Below are 14,270 nucleotides of genomic sequence, written 5' to 3'. Positions count from 1 at the left end.
AATTTTTAATCGCGTTAATTACAGCTTAAAAATTAATTAATCATAATTAATCGCAATTCAAACCATCTATAAAATATGCCATATTTTTCTGTAAATTATTGTTGGAATGGAAAGATAAGACAAGATGGATATATACATTCAACATACAGTACATAAGTACTGTATTTGTTTATTATAACAATAAATCAACAAGATGGCATTAACATTATTAACATTCTGTTAAAGCGATCCATGGATGGAAAGACTTGTAGTTCTTAAAAGATAATTGTTATTACAAGTTATAGAAATTTTGTATTAAAACCCCTCTTAATGGTTTCGGTTTAATAAAATTTGTAAAATTTTCAATCAAAAAATAAACTAGTAGCCCGCCATTGTTGATGTCAATAATTACACAATGCTCATGGGTCCTGAAGCCCATAAAATCAGTCGCACACAAGCACCAGCAGAGGACGACAAAACTCTGAAAAACACGAGTAACAAGTGTACATTGCAATGTTCTGTCATTTTAATCTGTTTGAGCGGGACATGTGCGTTAATTGCATCTAATATTTTAACGTGATTAATTTTTAAAAAATAATTACTGCCCGTTAACGCGATTATTTTGACAGCCCTAATTGAAGTATGTTAATGCTTTAGGCAGTGAAAACGGCACACAACCTCCCTCTTGTGGTCCTCGAAAGAATAACAGCCTATGTGCAGTTCTGTTGTATTTAACTTTGAGGTGCAATAATCTTAATTTTTTCTAAGGCCTGTTTTTGTGTTTTTGATGAGATGCCATTATTAGTTTTTGGGAAAACCCACAAAACACTCAAAACATTTACTCAGTCTGCTTAAAAACCTTTCTGTTTAGATAAAAATCAGATGTACTGTAACTGTGTACACGATACAGATCTATGTTTTCGAATCATGCAGTCATTGTGCCAATAAAATTGGCAGATATCTGTTATAAACAGGGGAATCCTCCTGCTGAAAGTGGTCTGAATGGCTTTCACACGTGTTTTGGTGGCGTACACTAACATCTGTAATATTACAGTACGCGACAGCGCGTTGGACAGAAAGGGAAACTCTGTAAACTGTAACTTTTTATCGATTCGGTAAAGAAATATGAAACACTGGAGAATTCTGCAGCGTGTGGTCCAATTGAGTCAAGCTATTGCGTGTACCAGATTCAGTTTGGAATCTTCACAGCAAAAATAAATAGATCAGGAGAAGAGTACATGTTTATATCCGTCCGTTAATAGCGGTAGACACTTTATGTGCTGTTAAAATTGTATTTTTTATAATGCCCACTTACTTAATGGAGTAAATTAAAAAGGCACTAGTGTTTCATTTTGTTATGTACAATAAATTATTCAATATTGCCTCTTCATGTGATTCTTGTGAAGGAACCAAAAACCTCAGCTGTGCAGCAAGCTGTGAAGAACCAAAACACACGGACCGCATGGCAAACCCTCACCAGCCACCAACAGGCTTTACACCGCTACGCTCGATCGTCCTCTTTAGTCGCGGCGTACACAAACTCTCTACAACTTAGAATTTCGGTCGGGCCCAACCTGCAATTATGGCCTTCAGTCACTATTTTGTGGTGTATAGCAAAGTGAGCTTGACATTTTCATTGACTGACAGTGGATATTATCGCACTTGTAACAAGTACCTTCTGTTGTTAAAAGTTTACAAAGAGATTATTTGTAATAACATTTCTAAAGACATTTTTGAAGGCTTTATTTCCCAATGAAAAACCCTGACGAAGCAGAACTGTCGTCATTTTGCCAAATCATTACGGGAAAGATGACTTCCTCAGGTGGAACATTACATCTTGTGAAATTGAAAGGTTAAAAGCAATTAGAGTAGCGTTTGAAACAATCACCAGGGGTGATGGAGAACATGCGCCGAGGGAGTGCAGGATTACCGGAAGGCCGGGCCAGGGCAAACGATGGAGGATAAACTGCAGAGGGTAAAGCCCTCTGGGTGACCTGGGCAACGAGAGCCAGCTGTAGCAACAGCCGTTATATAGCCAAACGTTTGTGTTTCACATACATTACACCATTTGAATGCAAATCAAAAGTAGGAAAAAAATTACGTGAGTTTTAGATCACTCTTAGTAATTGGTAAACGGTTGTTTTCCTTATTGGTCAAAACATATTTAGTTTAGATAATATAATGTATCCAAAATATACATATTACAAAATTTTGTTTTTCCTTAATTATTATCAACTTCTATTCCTCCAAAGTGCTTTGTTTTCCCAACAATATCACAATTTCCCAGCTATTTTTTAAATTGTAATACAGTGATCCTCGCTCCTTCGTGCTTCAAACTTCATGCACTCAGTCCATCTGGCATTTTTTTTTTCCGATTTAAAAAAATGAATAAAAAATCTCCCTCTCCCTCCTGCTGCTTTCATGGTCAAGCAGTGCACTGAAGTTGCTTATTAAAGTTAACGATGATTGACAGATGTTAAGGTTTGACCTTGCCAGAGATGCTTCGAAGCTAAAACTTCAAAAGCGCCGCATGCATCAATCATTTTTTAGGTTGTTAAACACTTGCTGTGGCAACTCATTGTCTGTAAGTGAGCAGCTTGAGTGGATTTGAGTGGACTCTCTCAATGAAGCATTTAATAAGGACAAGCATTTTTCTTTGTTATTCTTGTTTAGAAATAATTTGGTGGAACAGTAAAATTTTTAAAACTTATCATAATTATTACATTTGAAGTGCTTAAAAGCCATTTATTAAAATATACTGTAGATATAAATAAAAGTTAATTTTTCTAATTATACTTTGGGGAAAAAAGTAACAAAACAAAAAAAAAAAACATTTATGTATATGTATCTCTTTCCAATGGTAAATCTGAATATTGAACACACACACACACACACAAAAAAAATTCCGAGGGGGCGCTACTTCCCAGTTTTTCACTCATTGCGGAAGGTTCCGGTCCCCATTAACCGTGAAAAACGAGGGATCACTGTATTCTGAATTAATTCATGTGTAATATCAAATATTTTGTGTAAACTTTCATGGACATTAATGATGTCTTTTATTCTTTAAAAAAAAAAAAAAAAAAAATTTAGGAACAGAACAATGCAATAAAACTTCTGCTGCTTCGCATGTTAGTTTTTTAGTGTTTCTCTGGCGAACCTATCAAGCGCATGTCTGGCAGATAAACATTCATTCGTCTTCTGTTCCACTTATCCTCAAGAGGGTCGCGGAGGTACTGACTGGACCATATCCCAGCGAACTTTTGGCAGTAGGCGGCAGAGGCAGAATATAGGAGTGGTGCTGAGGGTGTGACCACACCTGGGCCTCTAAGGGGGTCAAACAGAAAGGTAAGCTGATGCGCGAGTTGTAATATATTGTTTGAGTGTTAAAATAGCTCTGCCAGCCACTTGGCCACTTCTCTGATGGGGCCCGCAAAAAAAAAAATCCACTAGCAATCCCCCACCCATTGGATGGTCCACTTGGGGGGGTCCCGTTTATGCTCATCACATCTGGGCTTTGTCCACATTTGTTCCACCACTGGTAGGTGGAGTACACTCTGAATTAATTGCCTGTCAATCACAGTGAACAAGGGTTAGGTTCATACTAAAGATGTCCCGATCACGTCATTTTCAAAGTATCGGAATCGGCAAAAAAATATTGGACATGCCTTTATTTAATATATATTTTTTTTAATTAAATCATCTTCTATTTGTATTTAACGTTACAGACAAAATGCCTTACACTCATCCAGAGTCTTTAGTTTTGGCTTAAAGTAGGGCTATCAAATTTATCGCGTTAACGGCAATAATTATTTTTTTTAATTAATCATGTTAATATATTTAAAGTAATTAATACATGCGCTGCACGACGTACTCACGCATTGTCGCGTTCAAATTACAATGGCGCCATTTTACCTATATATACAGCTAAAAGGCAGCGTAAAATGAGTAAAGTGAATTTTTTTAATTGGCTAAAGCCTTACAAATACAATCCCTCTCTCAACAATTAGAAATATCGTGGAGAGCAATGTGGGGAAGCAATGTGGTAGTTGATCTTTTTTTCTTAACACCCTATGTTATTTCCCAACGCAGAGAAGATATATCAATTGGTGCCACTACGCACACTCATGTTTCCACTTCCCATCATGCATTTGGGCAAAACAGTTAAATGGCTACAGTATAATTTACTGAAAGCTCAACAGATACACTAGATGGCAATATTTAGTCACAATATACAAAGTCACATTTATCCTTTAAGAATTACAAGTCTTTCTATCCATGGATCCCTATTACAGAAAGAATGTTAATTATGTAAATGCCATCTTGAGGATTTATTGTCATAATAAACAAATACAGTACTTATGTACTGTATGTTGAATGTATATATTTGTCCGAGTTGTATTCATTTTTTCTTAATGCGTTGCCAATGTGTATATGAAAAATTATCGGGAATGATTGGAATTGAATTGGGAGCAACAAAAAAAAAGCAATCGGATCGGGAAATATCGGGATCGGCAGATACTCAAACTAAAACGATCGGGATCGGATCGGGAGCAAAAAAACATGATCGGAACAACCCTAGTTCATACCGCAGGTATTAATGCACAATTCCGATTTTTTGTCATATCTGTTCTTTTGACGTGTCCTTTAAGACTGCCTTTGTCCATTGGGCCCGTTCAAGTTTCACGAATGCAGACTAATTCGCAGTCCGAGATTAGCAGGAGCATCTAAACAAATGCTGGCTCAGTGTCATTCTAGGGTTATTATGTTTTGATTTCCAAAAACAGGACATAAACAAAAGTCATAAATAATCTCTGTTTAGTCTAATATTCAAAGTTTATGTGGATTGATAGCACGCATTATGCGTGCATGACGCAGATACATACGGACAGTTCGCCCCGACTCTCGGCCGTATAAGCGACCTTCAAATATTGCTCATTTGGAGCACAGATAGAAAACCAATCATTCTCAATTTCTCTGAAATGCGATGCCGACGTGATAACCACTCTTCCACTGTGCCACCGCAGATGAACATTCAGGAGATGAATTAGTCAAGGTTAAAGAGCACTTACTCAACACTTCATGTCAGAGAAGTGACAAATCATGCCCAGGTCGAAACAGAAAACACAAGACTTATGTATCGAAACCTACTGACGTCCTCTATTAGATAAGGCGCAGCCATTATAGGCTTTGCAGTAGTAACAAAACGTGTGGCCCAATTACATGTGAAAATCCCTGTAAGTTAAGAGCTCAATACTGTTACGTAGAGAAGTTACACCTCAATTTTACATTAGATTTGGTCTTCCAGAGCTTTGCTTCAAGACCATTTTTAAAACTGAAGTTTTTTCAGATTTCAGTTGAATACCCCTGGCTGCATAAAAAACATCCTTTAAGATATAATGTCTGCGCAACTTGTCACCAGTCAGTCATCCTAGAGCTGAAATCATCTACTTCGAATAGCCTCTCTGCATATCTGCACGGCGACGGGGGCTGATTCCGTAATATTTTCCAAATAGGGCCAAAGCGACGAGTTTTCACATCTGGAAAGCATCCCTTCTCCTCCCCCTCTGCCCAAACCTCCATTTGCTGACTGCAATCATTTCATTTCTAAGCAGTTCCCATGAAACCGTCGTCCTCACGGTCGTCGCTCAAGTTGACGTCACGTTAGCTTTGCCACCGAGGAGAGCGAAGAGACCGTTTACACATTAGGTAACGGGTGGAACATCATCACTTTGAAAGTGAGACTTTAATGTGAAAGTTTGCTACGAGACCCCCTTAACAGAGAAGGAAAAGAAGTGTGTAATCGAGTCATAGCTGAAAAATGCAGCATGTGGTTTTAATCTAAGACGTCTGCGGACCTTGTTGAGTTCTCCTGTTTGGACAGAATTGCTGGTGAAAAACAGCCCGTTTGCTACGGTGTCGTTGATGTGGCGAAAACAACTGGAAACAATTTGGAAATCCAAGTGAGCTCATATGGATTTGGTTGATTTGGAAAAGCAAATTTGAGTTTTGAAACTGTTTAATTCTTTGAAAGAAGTACAGTATTTTTCTTGAGATGGCTTTCAATAACAGATGATGCTACTGCATCTGAAATTAAGCTTCTCCTCTATCTGTCCTGTTACTTTTGTTTTTCTGAGAAACAATTATAATATTGCTGGGTCAGTTTACTGGTGATACAGGGGTATAAAAAAGTATCTGAACCTTTTGGAATTTTTCACATTTCTGCATAAAATCACTATCAAATGTGATCTGATCTTTGTCAAAATCACACAGATGAAAAAATAGTGTCTGCTTTTAACTAAAACAACCCAAGGTTGTTATAGGTTTTCATATTTTAATGAGGATAGTATGCAAACAATGACAGAAGGGGGAAAAATAAGTAAGTGAACCCTCTGCCTGAGCAGACTTAAAGAGCAATTGAAACCATTTTTTATCAAACAATTTAAGTCAGGTGTATGCCCAATCACTGATGAGTGGTTGAAAGCTGCCCTGCCCACTATAAAACACACGCCTGGTAAGAATTGTCTTGATGATACTTTTTCATACTACTTTATGTTTAAAATGCGATAATTGAAATCAAGATAGATACATTTGTTTATGTCATTATTAACCCTCCTCTTATGTTTGGTTTTGTCTGGCTAATCAATATTCATGCGTAAATTTGACACACGTTTATATTTCCAAAAGTATCAGAAACTGGGAAGAACCCTCATTATTGACTTCATTACACATTAAACTTAATTACATATGTTTAATTTTGGGAGTTCCACAGGGTTCCATTTTAGGGCCCTTTGTCTTTCTTTCACATAAATAAATAAAACTTATGTATGTACCGTGTAATGAAATGTATAACCCATTCAATTGTTATTATTATTGCTCAGCCATCTTGGCCAGATCACCCTTGAATAAAAACTTTTCTGGTAATACATTTTTTAATTGATTCCTAATTCATTACATTTGTTTAGTATAAATATTTTATACAAATACTATACAAACGCTTTGACTTAAGACATAAAGAAGGTTTACTCAACTTGATTAGTGCTCAAATGTTTTTTTTTTGCTTTTTTTTTTTTTTTTGTTAATTCTATGTAAGGCTGCATAATCTATCGTTTAAACATAGCCATTGCAATGTGCGCATGCACATTAGTCGCATTGCAGGATGTGCACTTTTTTATTTTTTTAATGGAAACTTGTTTTTCTTCATAAAAGCAGCAATTGCGCAGAGACATGGCTTCCCGGATCCCTTTCATATACACCAATCTTCATCATTCACAGATACACCACCGTTTATCCTGGATTAAACGGTATTATAGTAATACTAGGTATGTCCCGATCGCATATTTTTGCACCCGAACAGAGTCACCTGATTTTGAGAATCTGCCGATACCGAGAAAAAAAAAGTTGTTATTTTTGCTTTGACGCTCACACTTCTGAGAACATGACTTGCCAGAGCACACTTTAGACTGTGTACCAAGCTTAACAATGATTATGATATTTATGCCTTTGATCGTAGAACTACCGAGGTGTCTCGGGCCGGATCAAAGCTACAAACCTGTCAATCATCTTTAACACTTTAAGTGTCAAACGCCAGCTGCACTGGTGACCAAGAAAAACAGTTTGGTCGCACTGTTTCGCAGGAGAGAGGGTGAGAGGCTATACGAGCATGAAGCAGAAAAATATAAAACCAGATCCTTATCACCTGATGCTGATCCTCTGAAAAATGGCGCAGTCAGCCCGATTTCCGATCATGTGATCGGATCGGGACATCTATCATGAATACAATGTGGTTATAGTGAGTCAACCAAAGTCTTTCCAAACAGAGCTGTTCAAGTCATCTGGTGAAAATCCTTATAGTTTTAATATCGCAATATGTATCACAAACCCCCAAAAAGTCACAGTGTCACTTTTTTCCAATATCGTTCAGCCCTAATTTTAAGCCAAACACAATTTTAAAACAGCTCAATTTGACCCACAAATAACAGGAGGGTCACCCATTGAGCTGACACACTGCTCTTTGATGCAAGGGCCCCTAAATGGCATCTTTGTAGACATTTTACCACTATAATGTCAGCAACTGGCAAGAGCCATTATCACACGCAGGCATGGGCTTGCATGGCGGGGTGCAGTATTTGTTGAACTCTTATCATTATCCAAATCAGTTATTTGTAAGCATTTTTAAATAGATGCTTATGCATCTACTGCACTTTTAAGATCATGTAGTTCTCAAAAAGTTGTTTAGTTTCTTCCTAGAAATATGAAAAGCCCTTCAGTTTACATCATTGAAGCAACTATTTAATTGAACCAATTGTTGTCATTATTATTTGAATTTTATTTAATTTGAAAATAATTACTCTGGGCTGGGTGTCACAGACAAAAACGATCTAGATCAGGGGTCCCCAAACTACGGCCCGCGGGCCGGATATGGCCCACCTCCACATTTGGTCCGTTGTTTTTTTTCCCCAATAGTGTTATTTATTTCCTGGCTTTTTTCTGTGAAGAACCCAGAGAGCGTTATTTGGTTATTATCTATTTAATTAATAGTGTTATTATTATTTATTATTATTTATTATATTATATTATATTATATTATATTATATTATATTATATTATATTATATTATATTATATTATATTATATTTAGGGCTTTTAAACGATTAATATTTTTAATCGAGTTAATCACAGCTTAAAAATTAATTAATCGTAATTAATCACTATTCAAACCATCTATAAAATATGCCATATTTTTCTGTAAATTATTGTTGGAATGGAAAGATAAGACACAAGACGGATATATACATTCAACATACTGTACATAAGTACTGTCTTTGTTTATTATAACAATAATTCAACAAGATGGAATTAACGTTATTAACATTCTGTTAAAGCGATCCATGGATAGAAAGTCTTGTAGTTCTTAATAGATAAATGTTAGTACAAATTATAGAAATTGTATATTTAAACCCCTCTTAATGTTTTCGTTTTAATAAAATTTGTAAAATTTTCAAACAAAAAATAAACTAGTAGCTTGCCATTGTTGATGTCAATAATTACACAATGCTCATGGTGCTGAAACCCATAAAATCAGTTGCACCTAAGCGCCAGCAGAGGGCGACAAAACACCAAACAACACAAATAATAAATGGACATGACACTGTGCTGTCATTTTAATCTGTTTGAGGGGGGCATGTGCATTAAATGCGTCAAATATTTTAACGTGATTAATTTTAAAAATTAATTACCGCGCGTTAACACGATAATTTTGACAGCCCTAATTATATTATATTATATTATATTATATTATATTATATTATATTATATTATATTATATTATATTATATTATATTATATTATAATTATTTTTATTTTATTTACTTTTGTTCCGTGAAGAATCCAGAATGGGTTATTTGATTTTGATTTTCTGAAAAACAATAAATTTTTACATTTAGGCACTCCTGCAATCGTCACACCTTTTCTGTTACAAACTGACCCCAGCCCTTCATCAGAGAAGGGAAAGGTTATGTGGCCCTCACAGGAAAAAGTTTGGGGACCCCTGATCTAGATGGAAGCCAACCACATGTGCCACATCAGAAAAAAATGTTTTACATGCTGTTTTAACAAAAATTAAGCTTGCATTTGTGATTAATGGCTGCCTAATACAGTGAATAAATATCTAAACTGCCAACTCCGTTCTTTTGCTAGGCTTGTTTGCATCAGTCATTTAAAACAATTACTGACGTGAATGTGGTTGGCTTTCTGATTATGAGGTAGAAGAGCCCAAAAGTTGATTTATGCCATTTCCCATATTGAGTCTCCTTTGTGAGCCCCACTGTTCCACGTCCTCCCCATCACGTGCACGCAAATCGTCCACACATGTGCGAGCATATGACTTTCATCCACCGCTATGTAACTTCGCATGATGTGAGCCTTCAAAGCATCTTTCTCAAATCCCAACAGGTTCCTCACAAATCTTTCCAGTAAACTTGTTGCCCTCCAAGCAACTTTTTTTGCTGACATTTCTGTCAAAAAAAAAAAGAAAAAGAAAAAAAAAAAAAATGGAGAGACACGTGTCAGCTTGCAGCTATGCAGGCTTCATCAACAACCAACCGCACCACAGTTTTCCATCTCAAAAGTGCCATCGAGTTTAGTCATGATTTCTTGACATTATATTGGGCCTGTTTCCACCCATATAAGTGGTCACAGTGTAAAGGAGCATTTATGGTGGATTATTTGAATTCACAAAGGTGAAACATAATTTCCTTTAGTTGTAAAAAATAAAAAGACGAGTGACATGTTCACAGTTTTGGCAGTAAAGTATATTTCCGAGGAAAGATGACTTCAAGGTCTTGGTGAACAAGTCAAGACAAAGACGATTGTGCTACAAGACTGGAAAAGCAGCCACACAGGTTGGCTTTCATTTACTACCATGTTATTTCTGAACATTTGTGCACGAGATGACCAGTGAACAGAGGTGGGTAACGTGGCCAAAAAATTTACTCAAGTAAGAGAGGCATTACTTTAAAATAGTATTAGTCAAGTAAAAGTAAAAGTACTGATCCAAAAAAATGTAAAAAAAAAAAAAAAAACTATTTGGTGGAAAGAATACTCAAGTAATGAGTAACATTGTTTGTAACTGCTTTTTTAAAAATCGTATTTTTTTTCTCAACAATTTACTGTATGAACTCTTGTTATAAAGATACTGTACAGGAACCCGTTAAATAACCACATCAAGCCAAAGAAGTACAAAAATAAAGGAAAAAAAAACTGGGAGGAAAAAAAATGACAGATGAAGCATTATTTGTCCAAAGAGCATGAGTGTCCCCTAGTGGACAAAATAGTTCCTCGTTTGAATAGTGAATAGTTTCTTCATAGTTACTAAACATGTCCCGATCGATCGGCATCCATCGGAATCGGCAAAAAAATATCAGACATGCCTATTTGTAATATATATATATTTTTTAATTAAATCGTTTTCTAATTGTATCTAACTTTATAGACAAAATGTCTTACACTCATCCAGCGTCTTTAGTTTTGGCTTAAAGTAGGGCTATCAAATTTATCACGTTAACGGCGGTAATAATTTTTAAAAAATTAATCACGTTAAAATATTTAACGCAATTAACACATGCGCTGCATGACCCACTCACGCATTGTCACGTTCAATCTATAATGGTGCCGTTTTACCTATATATAGAGCTACAAGGCAGCGTAAACTGAGTAGAGTGAATTTTGACAGCCTTTGGAGCCTTTTTTTAATTGGCTAAAGCCTTACAAACCCTCTCTCAACAATTAGAAATATCGTGGGAAGCAATGTGGGGAAGAAAGGTAGTAGTTGATCTTTTTCTTAACACCCTATGTTATTTCCCAAAGCAGAGAAGATATATCAATTGGTGCCACTACGCACAGTGATGGTTGCACTTCCCATCATGCATTTGGGCAGAACAGTTAAATGGCCACAGTATCATTTACTGAAAGCTCAACGAATACACTAGATGGCAATATTTAGTCACAATATACAAAGTCACATTTATCCTTTAAGAATTACAAGTCTTTCTATCCGTGGTTCCCTCTCACAGAAAGAATGTTAATGTAAATGCCATCTTGAGGATTTATTGTCATAATAAACAAAAACAGTACTTATGTACTGTATGTTGAATGTATATATCCGTCCGAGTTGTATTCATTTTTTTCTTAATGCATTGCCAAAATGTATATGATCGGGAAAAATTATCGGGAATGATTGGAATTGAATCGGGAGAAGAAAAAAAAAAAGCAATCGGATCGGGAAATATCGGGATCGTCAGATACTCAAACTAAAACGATCGGGATCAGATCGGGAGCAAAAAAACATGATCGGAACAACCCTAGTTGCCATTATAAAGTTACAAGGATCATATCTCTGTATTTTCGCAGTCAATCTGCGCCAAATAAAAACAGTGACAGAGATTTAAACTCGCGCTTTTGAGTCATGTTGAGGGAAGCGCTCTATTTCAAATTTTAAAAGACGCAACGTGATTGAACAAGCTGGCGTGATCATAGAACAGCAAGCATGCGTCTAATTGGTATAATTGAGTCATGTGGTTATTGTTGCGACATCTCATTGGTGAAATTGGTAGAGCTACACTTGGCATCGCTGGCAAAACAAAACAAAAAAATCTAATATGTAGTATAAAGAGGAAAAATGTAATGACTCTTGTGTAGCCCAAAGTAGCAGAGTAAGAGAAGCGTTTTTTCTTCACAAATCTAGTCAAGTAAAAATAAAAGGTATAGCTTAGTAAAACTACTAAAATACTACTCTCAAAAGTTACTCAAGTAAATGTAACGGAGTACATGCGACGCGTTTCTACCCACCTCTGCCAATAAAATGTATGGTTTTAGAGCTGATCCATGCGAGAATTATAATTCTGAAATGTAGTTTATGGGGACAAAATGTAAAGTAATTCAAACATATATATATATATGTATACGTATCCATTATGTTTGTGATGACTGGTATAATTTTGGATTTTACTGACCCACATTACACTTTGAAGTAGTTTTGACAATTAAACTTCTTTTTGGCTGAGTTGGAAAATATGCAAACAAATTGTTTGACGTGTAGCAATAACCACATAATGTTTATTCATTTTGCAACCATTATGGGTCAAATTGACCAAGGAGCAATACCATAAAAAAAAAAAAAAAAAAATCCTGACATTTAATTTAATAGTCATCTACCACAAGGGGGCGATTGCTTTCACATTTCTCCACACCGTGTGAAAACCTCGCAAAAATGCATTTACTTAATTAAAGCCAAGTGTAAACATAATATCAAATCTCGTTAAAACTGCACAGAAGCCCTGAAGCACACAAGAGTGACCAGTGACATCATCAACGTGTGACGTCAGGGGATCACATTTTCGGGGGAAGCACAGGTCAACTAAAACAAGAACGCTCAGGTGTTCCACCTCCTCCAATTGCCAGCTGAAGACTTTAGCAGCCTCCCACAGTCTTCACGGGCCTTCCCGTGAGTCAGAGGCAGCCAAGAGCCCCCCCGACCCCTTCCCTTCGCCCCCCCGTCCACTCCCCTCCATCCTCAAGTGCCTTCACATCTGCCCCAAATTAACATAGCAGTGAGTCCATGTTCCCTCACAGACGCCTTAGCAATGAAATTATCTTTGCAGATGTACAATGTCGCTCAATGGTAGGTGGGTTGCGGTAAAGCATAACGAATGTTTCCAATGATGGAAGTTGTGCAGTAGTCATGGAAAACCGCAAAGGTGCTTTTTTCCCTCCTTTGCACTTTTTTTTGTCAGTGTCTAAGGTTGACATCACTCGCAATCACTGACAGATGTCCACATTTCGACATTCAACATCTCCAAAATTCAATCCTATTCATTTTCTATCTCTGCTCTCTTGTCCAACCGATTCATCCCCAAGCATCACATTGTCTCCATGCATTAACTACCGTGAAATGTCTTGTTTTGAATGAAAACAAGCACACGCTCAGTTTAGAGATCGACCAAACACAGCAATCAGGAGTTCAAATAAACAGCAAACAAGGGCCAACAAAGGGGGGCCTCACTTACCATCATCCTGGCATTTAACAATCAAAACCTGAGCGATGGAGAGCGCCAAAAAAAAGAAAATCCTTAAATGCACAAAGTCCATCATGTCTAGAAGAAAGACATGAAACTCCCTTGTGAGCCAAAAGGGGGAAAAGGGATAAAAAAGAGGGGGGGAAAGATTGGGTTATCACTGCATGAATACCAAAGAGCCTCTTCTTGTAAGCAGCAAGCCGACCCAGCCCAGACTGCGTGAGTGCTTTTTTTTGTTGGTGTAGTTACAGCTTTAAATGAGAAGAATGCTGGCCAGCCTAATTTTCCTCCCCCTTTTGTCAGCCCTCTCCCATCCCTCTCAGAGTGGCTGCGAGAACTACACCCATGTTCACAACTTCATATACTTTACATTTGTACTAGTGTTCAAAAGTCTAAACTTACACTGTTTAACCACAGTGTAATTTTGTGGTTAAAACGCCAGTTAATGCAACAAAGCAATAGTTTATGATAGCAATGTATTTTGTGGCTTAAAACATTTTCTGATTGGCCTGTTTATTGAAAATTTAGATTGACAAATTTGCACCCTGAAAACAGTTTTAACTAGGGTTGTTCCGATCATGTTTTTTTGCTCCCGATCCGATCCCGATCGTTTTAGTTTGAGTATCTGCCGATCCCGATATTTCCTGATCCGATTCAATTCCAATCATTCCCGATAATTTTTCCCGATCATATACATTTTGGCAAAGCACTAAGAAAAAA

General features: G+C 36.7%; 1 protein-coding gene across 2 annotated transcripts in view; it reads right to left on the bottom strand.

Annotated features, from left to right (window-relative positions):
- col5a2a (collagen, type V, alpha 2a) overlaps positions 1-13,756 on the bottom strand; it is an 86,971-nt gene extending 73,215 nt beyond the window's left edge. For both annotated transcript variants that reach the window (XM_057852217.1, XM_057852218.1), the window contains exon 1: positions 13,542-13,756. In XM_057852217.1, coding sequence (XP_057708200.1) covers positions 13,542-13,626 — 85 coding nt within the window. In that variant the 5' untranslated portion in view covers positions 13,627-13,756. The remainder of the gene's footprint in view (positions 1-13,541) is intronic.
- Between the last annotated feature and the right edge of the window lie 514 nt (positions 13,757-14,270).

This window comes from Corythoichthys intestinalis, chromosome 12 (assembly GCF_030265065.1).
Source record: "Corythoichthys intestinalis isolate RoL2023-P3 chromosome 12, ASM3026506v1, whole genome shotgun sequence".
NCBI classification, from domain to species: domain Eukaryota; kingdom Metazoa; phylum Chordata; class Actinopteri; order Syngnathiformes; family Syngnathidae; genus Corythoichthys; species Corythoichthys intestinalis.
Note: the sequence above shows the minus strand (reverse complement) of the source record. Positions and strands in the feature narration are given on the sequence as shown.